Raw genomic sequence first — 18,440 nt, forward strand, 5'->3', positions numbered from 1 at the left:
CATAGCAGCACGAAGAGATAATGATAACCAACTGGGTACAAACCCTCCCTCCCTCCTGCCCCTAGATAGTGACTCGTGCTTTCTCATCTAGGGTATTTATAATATTTCATTAAAAGCACAAGGAGCAAAAAATTATCCCTCTTTTCTAAAATTAAGGGAACACATTGGTTAACTTTCTACAAAGCTCCCACTCTCCCCCCCTTCTCTGTCTCTGTCTCTCTCTAGTCATGCTAAAGTATTATGTGTTCTACTCAAAGGTTGTGCCCTATCTCTCTAGTTGTACTAAAGTATTATGTTTTCTACTCAAAGTCTATAAATAGAACATTTGGTATTAACTTATAGGTTTTTATATGTTTTGGACCTCTGTTGTTTCTAATTGCATGGAAGTGAAGAATCTTGTGAGTTAGTACTATTTGAGGTAAAAAAGATCGTGTATATTATTAGAGAGAAGCATTCGTAATAGAAATGAACGTACTATAAGAGTCGATGCTATCCATAATGGCCGATGTCCTGCATCCATACTCATTCATGGATGAATAGCACCCTAGTTTGGGTCACTCTTGGTAGGAATAAGCAACTTCAAAAAAGAAGGGGATAGCTTAAGCCAATCATGTAGAGCGATGACTTAAGATCGAGCATAGGGTGTGAATCAAACATTGAAGGTACGTTCATAATCAATTTGCACCTTAGGACCAAGAGGGAGCTCAACATGAAATGAGCATGAAAATTCATACCAAAACCTAGGTAATTCTTGCTACCCTCAAGATTATAAGAAGGATTCGATTAACAGGAAGCTCAATGTGTGAATTCATATCAACACTTAGGTGGTTCTTGCTACCCTTAAGATGGCAAGAAGGATTTGATCAAGGGTTCTAGGATGGTGTGCTTGTGGGGCACAACATTCTTATATTGTTGGGAGGCTATTTGGTAGGGTGTGTATGGTGTAATTTTTTATGGGGTGTGTGAATGGATGGCACATAGGGTTTTCTAGGATGACTTTGAGGGGATGGCTTATAGTATTTGCTAGAGAACTATGAAGAGATGGCCCATGGCTCAATTCTTTCATCAAAACATTCAAAATGAGGCCAACGACACTACTTTCCCTGCAATATTCAACTAACATAGAGATGCAATGGCTCCAAGTGGATTTCTTGGTCTTTGGCCATTTGTTGAATATTATGGTGAAAGTTGTAGCATTTGCCCCATTTCGAATGTTCCAATGAAAGAATCAAACAGCATTGGCACCATAAATATTTTATGCGAATGGAGAGAAAGGAGACAATAATTCATCTGATTGTGTAAACAAAGAGATCGCTACCTATATAACACTATGCATAAACATAATTATTGCACATAGGCTAGTTGAGAGGTCACCATCAAGTCATGCGAGATCTAACTGCAAGCTATTGGAATCATCAAGAAATATGCAGAATCATGAGTTGTGACTCAGGAGCAAGGTCATCTGTAAAGTATTCTCTGCTGAATGTTGCCATTAAATCACCATTTGTCTAGGTTGGCCACCCCACATATGGCACCATGTTCCACTATTTAAAAGACTACCTCATCGCCCAATGCCTATTTTTACTTGGAAAATAATTCAACCACCATTTTCAATTTTATAATTTAATATGCATAGTTTCCATCAGTGAACAATCTTATATATACTTTACATACATCCATAAATTATCTACTAACTTGTACTACAAATACCAAGAGTCTAGACTTTGATAATAAATTCACCTAAAAAGCTTATATGTTGCCCTAATTAAAAAAAACAAATGGTAATCGTATATTTACAAGAGGCATGCACTACCTAAATACTTGGAATAAAGGCGAATAAAAAATAATGGCTCACACTAGGCATGTAATCATAGTTGCCTTACAAATTCACTATATCTCACTATCACAAATCAACTAGCTCTATATGCAAGTCCTTATAAGCTCACCTTGATCCAATTGATTGTCCAAGCTCAATAAAGCCGCAGCACTAGTTGCTTCTAGGTGAGCTAAACAAAATCACAAAAAGCTATTACTCATTCGTACATGATGGCAAAATCCATCTCTTTTTTTAATAAAGCAATTGTATGTGGATGTATGTGCATGTGCCTATGTAAGTGTCAACAATTAGGGTATTACTCTCTCTCTCTCTCTCTCTCTCTCATCTATCTATCTATACATGTATGTATATATATGTATATGTATATGTATATGTGTGTGTATGTATATATATGTGTATGTATGCAATCATTTTTGAAATTGATGTAGGTAATAAAAATGATGGCTATCCACATACAAACTAAGTTTCTTAGGCAACGTAGATGTTGCATACTGTAGAGTCTAAAATGTTGAGGAGGATCTGGTCTATGGCGGCCTTCGAAACCGAAAGTATTTCTGCACAACCTTCTTCTTGAGTTCCTTCTTTTTAGCTTCAATGGATTTCAAGTTACAAGATCCATCAGAAGATGACATTTTTGGAGGCATTGTCAGAAGCAACTGCTATTCCAACACTCGCGTTCAACTCCTAAGTTCTTAAGACGATGTATAGCCTCTCAAGTAGTTTCTCACCACAGTCACAAAGCTTGAAGAAACGTAGCTGCATGACAGCACAAAACATGTATAATGAGTCACTCATTAAATATATAACACAATCTAAGTGAAGAAAGCAACTACTTGCAATCAATTCAACATTTCCATGAATGAAAGTAGGTGTGCATGCATGCGCAACATAGGAACCGATGATTGATGGATTTGAAATACAAAACATTCGAGTTATGACCTACTGCCATAAATGGATTGCTAATAAAAAACCTGATGATAAATAACATCTGCCATGCCGAGCAATTGCTTTAGGAAAAAAGAGAGGATACAAACATGTACACCAATGGCAGTTGCTCACTACCAACGCCACTAAAAAAGCCAAAAAAAGCTAATTGAAACACATAGCAGCAGAAATATAGAAGCAGATAGTTTTAATGCAAATCCGACTGGATCTACTGCAGTGGATTGCAACCAACACTAGTGACCATTGCCTCAATCTAATGGTTTCACTAAAGGAACCCATGTTATTGCGTAAGAATAATAGTAAAGACAAAAGCAAAGCAAACCATCTTGAAAAATTGTTCAAAAATACTTTAAATCAATCATTTTTATGTTCTTTACTACCTTGAATTGTCATTCAATCTTTTCCTACCCCAAGTAAGATGTCCATAATTGGCAACCCTGTTTGTCTGAGCACAAAGTTTTAGGCTTCATACTGTTCTACATTTCAACAACTCAACCAAGCTTGTCTAGAATGCGGGACATTCACGAAATCAGATTAAATGCTCCTCGACAATGACTAGGCGGCAATGCTTTCGGTAGCAAGACAGTGAAACATTGGCTATAACGCCTGTAAGTCGTGACAGTGCCGTAGTGACAAATCAACATTCTTTCCAAAAAGGTGTGTGAGTAGGGAAAGCAGGAAAAATGCAAGACTCATAGTTGGATTTTCCATGACTGAAGCTCACCAGAATCAATGCAATATTTTAAATAGTATAGAAATTGAAAGATATATTCAGCTTAGGAGATGTCCAGAAAGCAAAAGCTACAGTCTATACCCAAGTTTTATAGACTTTTTTACTCAGGCTGAAGTGAAGTTAGGGGAGGTTTTGACATACAGCCAGGCTACAAAAGTTTCAGGGATGCGGGAGTTGTAAAAATAATCTCTATAAGTGAATTGCAACCATATACCCATATGATCGATGTCCAAAATCAGCCCCTCACATCTAAGCTTTTAGATTTCATTGATCTAGACCAAACTTTGAGAGCAGTAGAAACTGCAACCTACCAATAGGATGTTAAGGCACTTGAGATCTTGAGCTTTGGCAAGACCTGAAAACTAGCTTCTATGTCTGCAATGTGAAAAATTACAGACAACAGAGAATGCTTGTATTCGAGACATCATCATGGGTTTCTGTCAAGAAGATGAGTATGTATTGGACTTGTTTTCTGAGGGGCTTGCTGCAATAGAGTCTCTTTCTTGTAAGAGATAGATTAATAAAATGAAATGATTAATTACGATTAATTTATTAAAGACTTGAAGTCCAACTCTTGTTATTTTGAATAAAAAATACAAATAAACATATCCTACTTTAAATAGTCATATGATCCATCTCATTCAAGTAAGAGTCTCTTATATAGATAGTTGAACAATTAATGCCATTGAACAAATAATTCACTAAACATTACAAATAATTTATAATTCCACATTAACTTAACTGCATATTTGGAATTAAAACCATAGGTACTCCAACATAATTGCAAAAATAAAAAATAAAAATATTAACAGACTAAAATTTCCAGATTACATAATGTACATTGAGCGATGCACAACTCTCACAAAGTGCTGCTTTTCCATTGCATTTATAGTTTATGCAATATACTTAACAATATGAACTGTTTTAACTGATGCACATCTATAACAAAGTGCTAGTCTTCCATTGCATTTGGTAGTCTATACAATGTACTTATGTGCTAAACTAAGGGTATTCCAACGAGTTTGATTATACGTCTCCTGCATTGAGCTCATAATAGCTTGAAATGTCAGGCCTTTTCAGAGAACGTCTTCCAACAGCTTTAGAAGACGAGGCGATAACATTGCAAGCAATCATGCATCACTAACCACAACAAACATACAATAATGACAAGCAGCGAGACATAATCCACATGAATTTGGCCAACCATAGCCAACGATTTTGTCCAAGTGCAAGAAACAGAGAAAGAGATAAAAGAAATGCAAAGAAAGAGATAAAGAAATGTAGCAGTACTGCTGCTAATAACTGCCACAAATGAACTTGAAGTTGATCTTTACCAAATACAACATCCATATAAGAGAGCGCATAATCCCCCTGAAAGAAATGAAAGAAGCAGTACTACTGTTAATACCTACCATAAAGGAACTAGAAGCTGATCTCAACCGAATACAACAACCATATAAGAGACTGCATGATCCCCCAGGCACAGCTCTACACCATGAGCATTGGCAAGGCTTCAGCTGACAAGAATGCATTGTTGCTGGGTTAGAACAACCGAGCTAAAACGTATCTCATGCAGAGGAGGTTCAAGGATGCTCTCAGGGACTCCAGTAGAGGATGCTCTCAGGGACTCCAGCAGAGCTGTCTTGCTTGAGCCCACACATGTGAAGAGCTTAGTTCGAAAGGCCAAAGGTGTCCTTCAACTTCAACAGTATGGATTGGTGTGTGATAATCTCAAGTTGGCTTTGGAACACAATCTTGCTAACCAAGAAATTCGAGCAGCGTTGCCAAAGAGTTGCTTGTACCTCGAGCAGAGCCAGAAGGGCATCCACGATCTCTCGGCCTTCTTCATTGACAACAAACATTTACATGCAGCATTGAGAAGAAAGTATCTGGAGTTGGGAAGAAGGAATTATCTTAGCCTACTTCAAGAGCAAGATATCCACTCCAATACCAGAATGTGTAGATTTTGTAGGACCTGTGGAGATCTGAGCAAGCAGTGAAGACCGAGGGAGGGGCTTGTTTGTGACTAAGGACATCAAGGCTGGAGAGTTGCTGATTGTCAGCAATGCTGTGGCAATCACCAAAGGAAACGAGGACTACGCAGACGACATTAAACTATTTTTTGACCTTGTAGCAAAGGTCGTGGAAGCTATCACTTTTCACTCCAAACGTTGGGTGATGAAAGGACGGATTCAAAGCAAGAAGTGCTTGTATGACGCACTTTGGGTGCTCCTTGCTTTCTTAAATCATTCTTGCATGCATAACGTTGTGAGCATTGAGCTCGGAGCTATGCACAATGCGGACTTCATCCATGCTACTAAGGACGTGGTAGCTGAGAAAGAGCTAAGCCTGGCTTATATCGACCTGTATTCTCCCTGGGCAACATATCGGAGCACAACGGGACCATTTGGAGTGTGCAACTGGTGCAGGTGCAAATTAGAGGGATCCGAGCTCATTCAGAGAGCTCTATAGAAATTTGATGACAGATACACTGTGATGATGAAGAAAATCCTATATGCAGAAGACAATCAAGATGATTCTACTACAAGAGGTTTGCCATGCTTGGTCCTGAGCTAGAAATGATTATGAGGCAGTTGAAGCTAAGTGTGGAAGAGATGCAGTGGCTGCAAGTTAGCTATCATGTTGCGTAGGCTGCAAGTCAGCTATCGTGTTGCGTATATGATGCATTATAGGGTTACTAATGTAGGGACGAAGGAGGAGGACTGTAGTGAGGGTGAAGTTGTGGCACTAGAAGGGCTGATGAGAGCGTTGCATTCTTGCGTTCCCTTCCGTAAGCAGGAAAAGAAGCAGGTCGACTATGCAGTACTACACCCACAAACTAGTGATGTATAATCAAATTTTTACAGTGCAATGCCTACAAACACACAAAAATCTATAGCACTTCTATTTTCAAGAAAGACAGACAAGACAAGCATGTCAGCTAGTACAGAAGCTGAAGTTGTAATACCATTCTTACAAACATAGCGAGCGAGACAAAAAGAGAAACATAGAGTGAAATCAACAGACAAATGAAGGGCAAAATCACCTCCCGCACATTCTGCCATTTCCATTTTGCAAACGCTAGTCATGTCAATCGAACTACTTTGCTTCGAACTGCAGATACTTCGAATCCACACACGATCGTAGCACGCTATGACTGAAACCCAAACATACCAATCCAATGCGGACATACGCTCTTATATAGACAAACGAACATGAACGAAAACCATAAAAAGAATTTACTAAACCATTCACCTTTCTACTTGCTTCTACAAGTGACTTCACCCCATCGTCTCGATGCAATCGAAGAAATACTACCAACACGATGCACCACACACTACACAACGCCACACAACACATGACACAGATCGTTTCTAAAAGGCCCTTTAGCTTTGCCCTTACAAACCGACATGTTCAAATTTGTTGGGAGTAGGAAGCAAAACCAGAATAGCAAACGAAGGAGAAGCATAGAACGGTCGAGAAGCATGCAGCAGAATGGAGTGGGCATGGTGAAGAAGAAACGAAGAGCTCCTAGCTACAACAAGCCACAAAAGAAGACGACTAACAACTACTAACCCTAAACTACCTACTATCCCTAACCATCCCCTAAACCTAACCACTAACCAGAGTCCCTGCGAATTGGGTCAACCATGCCTACCATACCCTAAACCTAAAAAATGACCCTAGTCCGCCACTAGCGTGGTCAACTTGACCGATTATTCACACTTTCCCCACCCAACTTCCCAAAAATCCAATCCTTCCCTAAGAGGCAAAAAAGAAGGGAACCCTTTGACGACGTGGAACACTTGAATACGTGGACGGCTAACGTGGCAAGGGCTCATGACAAGTGACGTGGATACGAACTGTTTTCACTGTGGATCGTCTCGCAGCAGCGGCAGCTATGGCGCTCAAGCTTTTGTTGGATCCTCTTCATTGCTCCTTTGCTTGGAAGGCCTTAAAGCTTTCGTTTGATCATCGTCTTTCTGCCATCTAACACTGCTTCCGGAATCAGTTTGAGGACTTTTTCCAGTCATTTGTGTTCTTCCCTCCACCATTTTGATCCCTAGATTTTTCCGCACGCTTCATGGCAAATCGCATTATCGTCTTCCCTGTTCAAGGTCGCAAATGGGCCTTTGGTGCCATTGCTTCCTCTACGGATGCTGCTGGGCGTCAACGAGCCGCTGATACGTTACGAAACTTGTGGCGCAACATTACCGCCGCCAACAGGTTCCATGAGCGTGCAGAGCTACTCACCCACTACGTATCTGAGAAGGTATTTTGTCAGTTTCGCGAACTAGGACAAACCGAAGTTTCCCCTTTACATATGTGTCATTGTGCTTATTTGTTCCATCAATTACGCACAGATGCATCAGAACTGGGTCACGCTCGGAAAAGCACCTCAGGGCAGCTTACGCAATCGTGTGCACCGGTGCTTCTCATTCATCCTTGAACCTTTATTTTTGCTTCAACCATCTTTCATTCCTCGGCTAACGTTAATTTATTCACAGGATAGGAGAGGGACTACTCGCACGGATAAATCCGTCCGAGGTTTTTTTGAAATCAGTTTCGAAGGATGCTGCAAGCTTGGAGATAATCTTTCCTTCGAGGTAGGTATGCTTCTACCGGATGCATACCTGGAGTCGATAGAAGCCGATACACTTGCAACAAGGGAAATGTCGCTTTAAACGCAGAGAGCAATCAACTTTTACAGTTGACTATTTAGAAACAAGCACCATGGTTGTCCACATTGCCTGATTCGCAGCTTCAATAATTTGTGCAGTTTGAATCCAAGGTTGGTGCGAAGAAGAGTAAGACACATCGCAATGAGGTAAGTCTGAAATATTGTTGCTAGCAAGTTCTGAGAACGCCAGAAAAACAATGCACTAAGACAGATCTTCCTTATGCCGTGTTAATTTCTTTTCGTATACTTTCAAAGCCCTATGGTCATGACGGAGTAGGAATAAGGAATTTATAACTTCTGGGTCTTAGATGCCGAGATCTTATTTAGGTTGCAACGGTGGAGTTTGTGAGACACAACATTTGAGGAAGCTTGAGAAAACTTATGAAAGGGGAAATGGGTTGCGTATACCATGAAATACAAAAAACTGTGGTTTTCGTAGAATATCCTAGACCCAAGGCTAAAGATCAAGTTTTAGAATGCACTAACCTATCGGGAGATACCTTAGTATAACTGGAGTCGGATCTAGATTTGAACTCTACACATATACGAAGACCCTAAAGATTGGTTACACAAGTCGTAACCCTAGCTATAATCCAAACCCTTGTGGGCGTTATCCTAGTAGTCTCCGATAATGGGAAATGGTGAATCTCACTATTTCATAGGGGTTGCATCATATGCATTATCAATCCTCCTCTTAATAATCAAGTTATCTTGGGTTCTAATGAAATATATGCACAAGGAAAACTTCTTTGGTAATGCCTTGGTGAAAATATATGTTGACCTATCATGCGTAGAAACACAATCCACCATCTCACAATAAAGTGGTACATGGCCAGACTATGCAAGAGTGGTTATCGCAACCAAGAGAAATTGGTGATGTTTACTTAAGAAAAACTTATCCTTTAGTAATGCCTTAGTGAAGATATCCATTGGATTAAGGGTGTAGAAACCTATTGCACCTCGTGATGATGTCGTATGGTGATATCAATGTGTTTGCTCTTGGAATGATTCACAGGATTCTCGACAAAAGCTATGATGCGAGTTTGGTTATCCAATTACGAGGGATTGAATGGTATTTTGCTTCTTGCTTACTTACGATAGCTTGCAGTAGACTTTCTGTCCTGACTGTCTTTCCAGGTACTATTACAAAGCTCTTACTGCTGTAAGGTTTTGGATTGCCATAGAATACATTGTAGCTTTGATGTACCTGAGACTTCTTTGGGCAGCCTGCTGATCGTTTACCTAGGGTATGCCATATGGACTGGCAAAACTTACCGCATAAGAAATGTGTACGGATATGAGGTATTTCAAGGCGTCCACTAGCTGCCTGTAGGGTTACAAGGGGGTTTGCTTGATTTTTGGTATTTAGTCATAATGGGGATTTCTTTTATGACCTCTTTTTATTTGGAGAAATATTTTTGATGCACAAAACAGCCTCTTTATGGCAGAAGCGGCTTAAATGAGTCATGTAGTACATGGTGTATTGGTAAATCTTATAGATTTACACAATAAGAACTAGACATATTATGTTATTGCACACTTCAATGTTTCAGTGTGAATGTCTCTAGTCTCAGCATTACAAGCAAGTTTTCGTACATCTCATACATGGCTATGTGAATTATCTCAACCTCGAAATCTTTAGTAAGATATTTGCCTTTAGCATGTCTTTTGCCATCTCCATGATGCTAAGGTTATTTTTCACGCTAGGGGCATGGCATAGGTGGCTGTGCCTCTGGTAGAGAAATTTGACACGAGTGTCCCATTTCCTCTTTGGTGTAGCTGACCTAACGTATTGAGCTCTTCTCTAATTTTGGAGTTAGGATTGAATACATGTGTGAGTTAAGTGTATGTGGTTCCCAAGCTGACATTGACATTATTTACATACATGTAATGTGAGATTTCAGATATGGCCGGACCTGCTTCTATCCTTTCTTTGCTACTTATAGCTTACCTCATCCAACATGTTTGAGGAATTAACTCTTGCTCTTTAACACATCAGTCCCATCCTCATCATGGGATTGCACACTCGATGGTTGAAGCAAGTGCTCTTGATGGAAGCCATTACTCTTTGAAGCGTATAGCTCCAATAGGGAACTAGGGCTTTGTCCTCCTTATTTTTTAGAGTCTGCCTTTTTTTTCTTGCAATCTTGTGCAAAGCGTTCAAGGTTATCATAGTAAAAACATTTCTTCTTCTTACTTCCATTATGTAAAGACTGCTCCTAATTAGAACAATCCATTCAGCTTTATTCTTGGGCTTGTCCTTGCTGGGCTTACCCTTCCCTTTGACTTTGCCCTTAGTATAAATGTGGCATTATAAGTTAGGAATTTGGTTCCGAAGAATATTTTGTGTTCAGTCCTTTCTTATCTCTCTTGTTGAATCGTTGGCTAACTTGAGATTACCTTTTGAAAGGGTAGGCTTGGCCATCTCTTGGATTTATTCGTCATGGATATTTCTAACAAAAGCTTAGGAAATATGAGCAGCTATCTTGATTTGTCAAAGCTGTTGTAAGATAAAAAACGTGGTTGTCAAATCCCCTTGTAACTTTATATTTCATTTCCTTTTGTAGTGGAACGAAATTACATGGAAGATACATGTTTGGATCTTTTGCGTTGCTTCCCTTAACGACTCTTTTTGGGGTATGTCTTTAGATTGAGTTGTTTTGAATTGTGCCATATGCTCCTGTCATTGTTCATGTATATTAAAGGATATACGTAATTTGTCATCGACTCTAGCAGCTCTCTCGAATCAAGATTCAAAGTTAAGAAAGTCTAAAATAAACAAGTGAGTACAAGTACTAGTGAGCACTGCCTTCAATTGGTTTTGTCAAAGGAAAACAATTGTCAAGATAATGAATGATTAATTTGCAACACCTGTGATGGAAGCCCGTGTATAGGAAAGTTCGAATGATTTGCAAACTCCGTGAGAGAGAGAGAGAGAGAGAGAGAGAGAGAGAGAGAGAGTTCTTAAGAAAAGAAAGTGTATGTGAGTGAGTGTGTGAGTAAGAGAGAAAGAACCAAAATAGAAGGGGCCACGTGGCGAAAAATGGTGTGGGACACTTTTTAAAGAAAAGTGTTACTATAGTGCTGCCTGGAAGGCAGTGCTAAAAAAGGGTATGTGTGTGCCATATGACATGGTGAGGCATTTAATAGAAAGAAAGGGTAGTATAATTGATCATGTGCTTTGAAACACCTCTCTCTCCTGGTTATCCTCTATTGACATGGGCCCTTGTTGCGCTGGTCTGTGTTGTAGCGGATGCATTCTCCATAATGTTTGGGTCAATCCTGCATAGATGTGTGGAAACATAGATGAAATGTAGAAAGAGAAATCAGGGATGAGAGACACCAGAGATCTTCCTAACTATAGACACTGCTTTATTCATACTGATGGCGTAAATGCCCTGACTACTGTTGTACGTGGTTGAGAAATCGGCATACAAAACTGAGCTGAATACTTCCCCCAACTGCGACTGAGGAGGGGGCTATGCTGCTCTGAAACTGCTGGCTGGGAGCTGAATGCTTAAATGAGGGGCAAACGGCCTCTTATAAAGGGCTGGTATATATAGGGCTGACTGGCTGGTCAGTTGACCGACTTGCTTGGGTCGGGTCAATGGACCCGACTTGGTCCCTGTTGAAGGCTGCTCCTGGACGACCCAATGGGCCTGCCAATTGGCTGCCAAACTGCCCCAAAAGGGCCTGCAACTTTGCTGCGATTTGATGGCTGTACAGCTAGCTAGTTGTCACTGCCACCTATGCCTGGCACGGGCGCATGTGACCCATGTATTGTACATCCCATCTGCTGAGTATCGCTAGTGATATCAAGAACCGTATGGAATCCATATTTGGTACTGGAGCATAACTGGGTCAGTTCTTCAAAGATGTATTATAGTCCATGTTGTAGTCTGGTTTTGAGCTCCCATTGGACAATGGCTAAGGGCTGCTGGATCTGCTGGTGCCTTTGCTGCTGCTGCACTTGTGCTGCCTCCTGCCCTGTCTAGTGCCTTGATGTGCATTTCTAAGGGGCCTCCTTTGCTCTCTAAAATGGGCTGAACTTTTTCTTCCCCTAAATCGGGGCTTTATATAAGGGCTAGTGCTCTGGCCTGGCGTTCCGGCCGACTGGTCCTGCTGAAGGTTGACCCAGTTAGGGCTGGTCTACCTGCGTTGGTCGACCTGCCTAGGTTGTGGCCGACCAGGCCATGCCTTGGAGGCCTATGAAGGCCCTCCATACTGGCACCATTTCTGCCCATTATCAAGGGCCAGGGCCACCAACGCCCCTTGTGCTTCTCAAATCGGGCCTCAAACAGTCTGTCATACTGGTTCTCTGTGTAGATGATTTGATTGTGACTAGTGATCTCACTCAGAAGATAAAAGAGGTAAAAGTTATTCTTAAGAATGAGTTCGATCTGACTGATCTAGGACTTGCTCATTATTTTTGTGGCATTGAGATATGGCAGGAACAAGATCATATTTTCATCTCCTAGGAAAGGTGTTGTTTGGAGGTTAAGAAAAGATTTCAAATGGAAGATTGATGGAGATTAGGGCTAGATTGACTAAGGAGGATACGACTCATCTGGTGGAAAGAATTCTCGGTAGTTGGTTGGAAGTCTTCTCTAAGACAACAATTCACCCATCTGCGTGCATGTGTAAAGAAAACACTTCAGATCTAGAGAGAGAACACTCAGATGTACAGCCAAAAAGAATATGTATTGATGCAGAAAGCAAATACAAAACCTGCCAATACATGTACCAACGCTTATGGTGTACCGTCGCTGGGGTAAGAGTCCAAATCTGGCTCCATATGCTGTACCTACTAATGTAGACTCCTCTTGTCTGCCACGTGCCTTCAGGTATGCATCAGAAGCTACAAGGATGAGTTCCTCTGCTCACCTCCTGTGCATGCTCTTATTACTGGGTGTAGATCTGCACTGTTTGTATGCCCTGGAAGACCTTTTATTGCCTGCATACTGAACTGCTGGAGAGTCCCAGATGACCTTTATAGGCTTGGAGCCCCGTGGGACTGGCCGACTGGCCAAATCTGTGAATCTGTCCAGAACAGGGCTGATTGACACTGTTTATGCCCCGACCAATCCTGGTGCACTGCCGACCTGCCATGGCAGGCCAACAGTCTGTGACGCCACTGACCTGCTCTGCTGGCCAATCAGTCTGCTAGTGGCCGACCTAGGGCCAGGCCTATAAATGGCCCAGCCCCCTCCATTCTTACTGCTCTTTTGCTAGGCTATTTCCAGTCCCACGGCCAGCCCATACAGTCAGTCAATAATGCTGACAAGAAGGACCCAAGGGCCCATGGGGCTGGCAGCTTCCCTAAATCTAATCCAAGGACATACAATTGCTGCCACGTGGCAGCCAGTTTGCTGTCCACTACCATCCAGGTTTTGAAAGAATATAAGATCATGCATCCACTACCATCAAGGTTTTGATACCATGTCAAAACAAGAGAGCTTGCTTGCTACAGCCAACTCCCCACAGCTGAAGACTTCCCCTAGATGACAAAACTTTGCATAAGACCTTAAACAACAACATTAAGAAAACCCTCCAGATCTAGAGAGAGAACACGTAGATGTACGCATAAGACCTTAGACAACACCACTTTGTTCGGCGCTGATGACATCAGTGGGGATGTCATAGTAGCTAGTCCTTGCTATGCATGATGGAGTTTATGGCTTTCAATCTTATGAGTGACTATCATGAGATTGAAACTGCACTATGTTTTAGAGGATGACTTTGGGAATGCATCTTAGCAAGTGTAGGTACGAAACGAAGAGAGAGAGTGCAAGTACAAGACGAGTCGATAGAGAAGTCACGTCAATCTTAGATTATTTGAAAACACAAAAGTACAAAGTACTTGTACCTAGACCTAGGACTAAGTGTCCTAGGTGTCACATAGGACTAAGTGTCCTATGTGGCCTAGAAGGCACTAACACTATAAGTGCCTACACTTATGCCTACAGGGCACATACCATGGCCTATAGGGCATCACTAGAACCATCAGAAGATGGCCTACAAACCCCCCTCCATGGGATGGGCTGAAGTACTCTGGAAACGTCTCAGAATACCTGGTAGTTTCTGGTCATGGTGGCACATGTTCATCCAAAAGGATATAGCCACCTATGAATGTACAAGGAATGTCAGATCATGTAACAAAGGGAACCAAGTGTAAAGCCTATCGGAAGACTTCGAACTTGGGACGAGGAAGTGCCTTTGTAAACATATCTGCGATGTTGTCCTCTGTGGGAAGATAGGACAACTCTATGTCTCCTGCTGACAACCGCTCCCGAACATAATGATAGTGAACTTCAATATGCTTGGTACGCGCATGAAACACGGGCAATAGCCAAAGCACTCTGGCTGTCAGTGTAGACAATAGTGGAGGATGTCTGGCAAATACCAAGATCTGTAAGTAATTGTCGAAGCCAAACACACTCTACTGTAGCGGTGAAAGCTGCCCTGTACTCAGCTTCACAGCTAGACGTGGCAACTGCCGGTTGCTTCTTGTTGAGCCAAGAAATACATGAATTGCCAAGCAAAAAACAATTGCCAGTATGTGACACTCTGGTGTCGGAACATCCTGCCCAGTCACTATCCGTGTAAGCATGCATGGTAAGTGAACCCTGATCACCATAGAAGAGGGCTAAATCCTGAGTGCCTCTGAGATATCTGAAGATCTCTTCATTGCCTGCCAATGCTGTGAACTGGGCATGTGCATGAATCTGCTGAGCTGAGATACTGCATACTGCAAGTCAGGTCTGGTATGACATAAATAAATAAGGCATCCAACAGCCTGCTGATAAAGAGTGATATCACATGGTGGGCTCCCATCATGAGCTGAGAATTTGAAGCCAGGGTCCATTGGAGTAGAGATTGGCTTGCAATCCTCAAACTGAAAATGATTAAGGAGCTGTCCAATATACTTGGACTGAGACATCATGATACCCCCCTCAACATGAGCAAACTGAATGCCCAAATAATAATGGAGCCATCCCATGTCTGACATGTCAAAAATCTGCTGCAAATCAGCCTTGAAGGCTGCAATTTGCTGAGTATCTGGGCCTGTGATAAGCATATCATCCACATATAAAATCAGCACTAAAAAATCAGATCCACTCCCACGGAAATAAAGAGTGGGTTCTGTGGGACTATTCTGAAAACCGAGGGATAGTAAGTGTGCATGAATTTTGGCATACCATGCCCTGGGTGCCTGCTTCAAACCATAAAGGGCTTTTCTAAGCCGGCATACCTTATTTTCAGAATTAACAACCTCAAAGCCAGGAGGTTGTGTGGCATAAACTTCTTCCTGCAGATTCCCATGAAGAAAAGCGGTCTTGATGTCAAGTTGGTGCACTTGCCAATGATGATGGGCTGCAATGGCAATGACACAGCGAATGGTAGTAATCCTGGATGTGGGAGCAAATGTCTCCTCAAAGTCAATGCCTTGTTGTTGGGCATACCCTTTTGCAACAAGACGGGCTTTGTATCGATCTATGCTGCCATCAGATTTCCTTTTTAATTTGTAGACCCACCACGTTTCAATGGCATGCTTGCCAGGTGGGAGATCTACTAATTCCCATGTGTCATTTTTGGCATTAGATTGTAACTCATCTTTCATTGCATCCATCCACTCTTTGCTGTCAAAAGCATCTTTATGGCACAAAGGCTCTTCATTGCAAGCTGTATCAAGGAGTGCAAACTCAAGAAAGTGACCATGCTGTCTATTCCCTGATCTTGTCCGGGCAGCAAAAGGCTGATCTTGTTTGCTGTCCCTCAATGTATCCAGAAGCCATTTGGGAACTTGCCTTTGCTGTCTATTGACAGCTCTTTCTTCAATGACTGCATCATGAGTAATGGGATCATTCTGTGCCGGAAGAGTAACCTGCAAATCAGCATGAGGGTGTGGCTAATTATTGCTTAGTGGAGGGCTTGCAGGAGGCTCATGTTGCTGCTCAAAATCCTCTTCTGTTGATGGCAGAGGTAACTAAGAATCAAAGGCATCAAACATGTCAATATCTGGCTTTGCTTTGCAGTCCACAAGAGGAGAAGCTGAATGTTCAGCAAAGATCACATCTCTACTGACAATGATCTTCCCAGTATTTGGTTGATATAACCGATACCCTCTGCTTCCCTGGCTGTAACCAATGAATATGCATTTGATTGCCTTGTCATCAAGCTTATGTCTCAGCTGAGATGGAACATGAACATATGCAAGAGATTCAAAAACTTTCATGTGTGAAAGTGAAGGCTTCCTGCCTTTCCATGCTTCATAAGGTGTAATAGTCTTTAATGCCCGTGTAGGTGATCTATTCAGCACATAGTTGGCACACATTACTGCATCAAGCCAAAATTTATTGGGCAAAGACTTGGCCTTAAGCATGCATCTGGCCATCTCCATTGTGGACCTGTTTTCCCTTTCAGAAATAGGATTCTGCTGAGGAGTGTAAGGAGTAGTGCATGAGTGAATAATGCCCCGTGAGGATAGAAATGCATCAAACTCCTTTGACATATACTCACCCCCCCTATCTGTGTTGAGGGTGACAAGCTTGCATCCTGATTCATTCTCAACCATATTCAGCCATCTCTGAAAGCATAAGAAAACTTCAGATTTGGCCTTTAAAGGATATACCCAGCAATACCTTGTGAAATCATCAATGAGAGTCATGAAATACTTGTATCCTCCAATGGCATTTGTCCTCATTGGGCCACAGACATCACTGTGTACGAGCTGCAATTTCCTTTGTGAGAGTTTTGGACAATTCTTTTGAAAAGGAAATCGATGCATCTTACCCAAAAGACAACCCTCACACACATGTTTAGAAACTGTGTGAGTCTGAGGTACATCATTTGCCATCTGCTGTGAATGTAGGCTGTAGCTTTGCAAGAGCTTTATAATTGAGATGGCCCATTCTCTCATGCCAAAGATGAGTTTCAGAAAGCTGTGAATCTGAAATAGCCAATGCTTCAATAGAAAGTGCAGCTGAATGATGATTAAGGTGATAAAGCCCTTTTTGCAAAGTGCCAGTGAGAACTATGGCATTGTCATCACAAAGATCTTATACTAGGCATCTGTAGCCATCAAAAATTACTCTGAAACCTGAAGTAGCAATTGCTGAAATTGAAATCAAGTTGACTTCAATTCCAGGCACAAAAATACCATTTGTCAGAGTGACAGGATGGCTGGAAATGGATGTGAGCTGCACATCTCCAACTCCTTTTACAGCATATGAAGCATTATTGGCACATGTAACAGTCCCCCCTCGAGGTGCATCAGCTAGAGAATGAAACAACTGTCTGCAAGATGTGACATGCTTGGAAGCTCCACTATCAAAGTACCAGGACTGAGCATCATTAGCAGTAAAGAGTGCATCAGCTTTGGAGTGATCAAATAAGCAATGGAAAGCCCATGCCCAATCATCCTAAAGAGCATGTGCATGTGAACCATCTGCTGGCTCATGGGATTCAATGGCATGTGAGGCATTAACTGTCAATCCTGCTTTCTTTTTCTCTGAAGCAATGCGCTTCCTGCATTCTGAAATGTCATGTCCTGGCTTGCGACAATAGTTGCATCTTTTCTTCTTTCCGTTATCTGTTGTATTTTTAGATGCATGAGAGGAATTGCAGCTGCTATGCGTAGAGGAATTGCAGCTGCTGTGCGCAGATTTTGGCTTGCCCATAGGCTTGGAAGCCTTGCCTCTTCCTGTCTGCTGTGAAGCAAATGCATGATCAGGAATAATGGCTTGTCTGTTAGCTCTACTTTGCTCTTCCTGCAAAAGCAAAGTAACTAGCTGATCAAAAGAATAGTGGTCTGGATTACCCATGGCCACTAATTGAAGGGTTGTAGCAAACCCTTGATATGTATCTGGCAGTCCATTCAATGTAGTACTGACAAGCTGTGAATTTGGCACCACCTCATCAATGTTGGCAAGCTGTTCCATGAGGTCCTTGACCTTTGTCAAATATGCATCCATTGACTCACCTTCATTCATATTCACTTCCTGTAATTGCCTTCTCAAATATGCAACACGAGCTTCATTGCGAATCTGATATAGAGAAGCCAATTTATCCCAAGCATCCTTTGTTGTCCTGCAAGAACAGATGTGTGGAATAATGATTCTCTTGCATGATAAAGCAATGCATGAATGTGCATTTGCATCTCTTGCATCCCATCTAGACTGTTCTTGAGTTGGAAGAGCAGCAGCAGGAGTGCTAGAGGAAGAGGCATCAAGAGGAGTACCACC

General features: G+C 41.7%; 1 protein-coding gene across 2 annotated transcripts in view; it reads left to right on the forward strand.

Moving 5' to 3' along the window:
• The first annotated feature begins 7,265 nt into the window (after positions 1-7,265).
• The window catches only part of LOC147883093 (K+-H+ exchange-like protein), a 69,173-nt gene continuing 57,998 nt past the window's right edge, over positions 7,266-18,440 (forward strand). The window contains exons 1-6 of one of the 2 annotated variants that reach the window (XM_087399657.1): positions 7,266-7,788; positions 7,880-7,944; positions 8,024-8,122; positions 8,296-8,343; positions 9,212-9,268; positions 10,764-10,833. In XM_087399657.1, coding sequence (XP_087255783.1) covers positions 7,600-7,788; positions 7,880-7,944; positions 8,024-8,122; positions 8,296-8,343; positions 9,212-9,268; positions 10,764-10,833 — 528 coding nt within the window. In that variant the 5' untranslated portion in view covers positions 7,266-7,599. The remainder of the gene's footprint in view (positions 7,789-7,879; positions 7,945-8,023; positions 8,123-8,295; positions 8,344-9,211; positions 9,269-10,763; positions 10,834-18,440) is intronic. The other variant, XM_087399658.1, reaches the window with a different exon arrangement.

The sequence above is a fragment of the Dipteris shenzhenensis genome, chromosome 28, assembly GCF_047967505.1.
Source record: "Dipteris shenzhenensis isolate YYH24624 ecotype China chromosome 28, Dip_SZ_1.0, whole genome shotgun sequence".
Lineage (NCBI taxonomy): Eukaryota > Viridiplantae > Streptophyta > Polypodiopsida > Gleicheniales > Dipteridaceae > Dipteris > Dipteris shenzhenensis.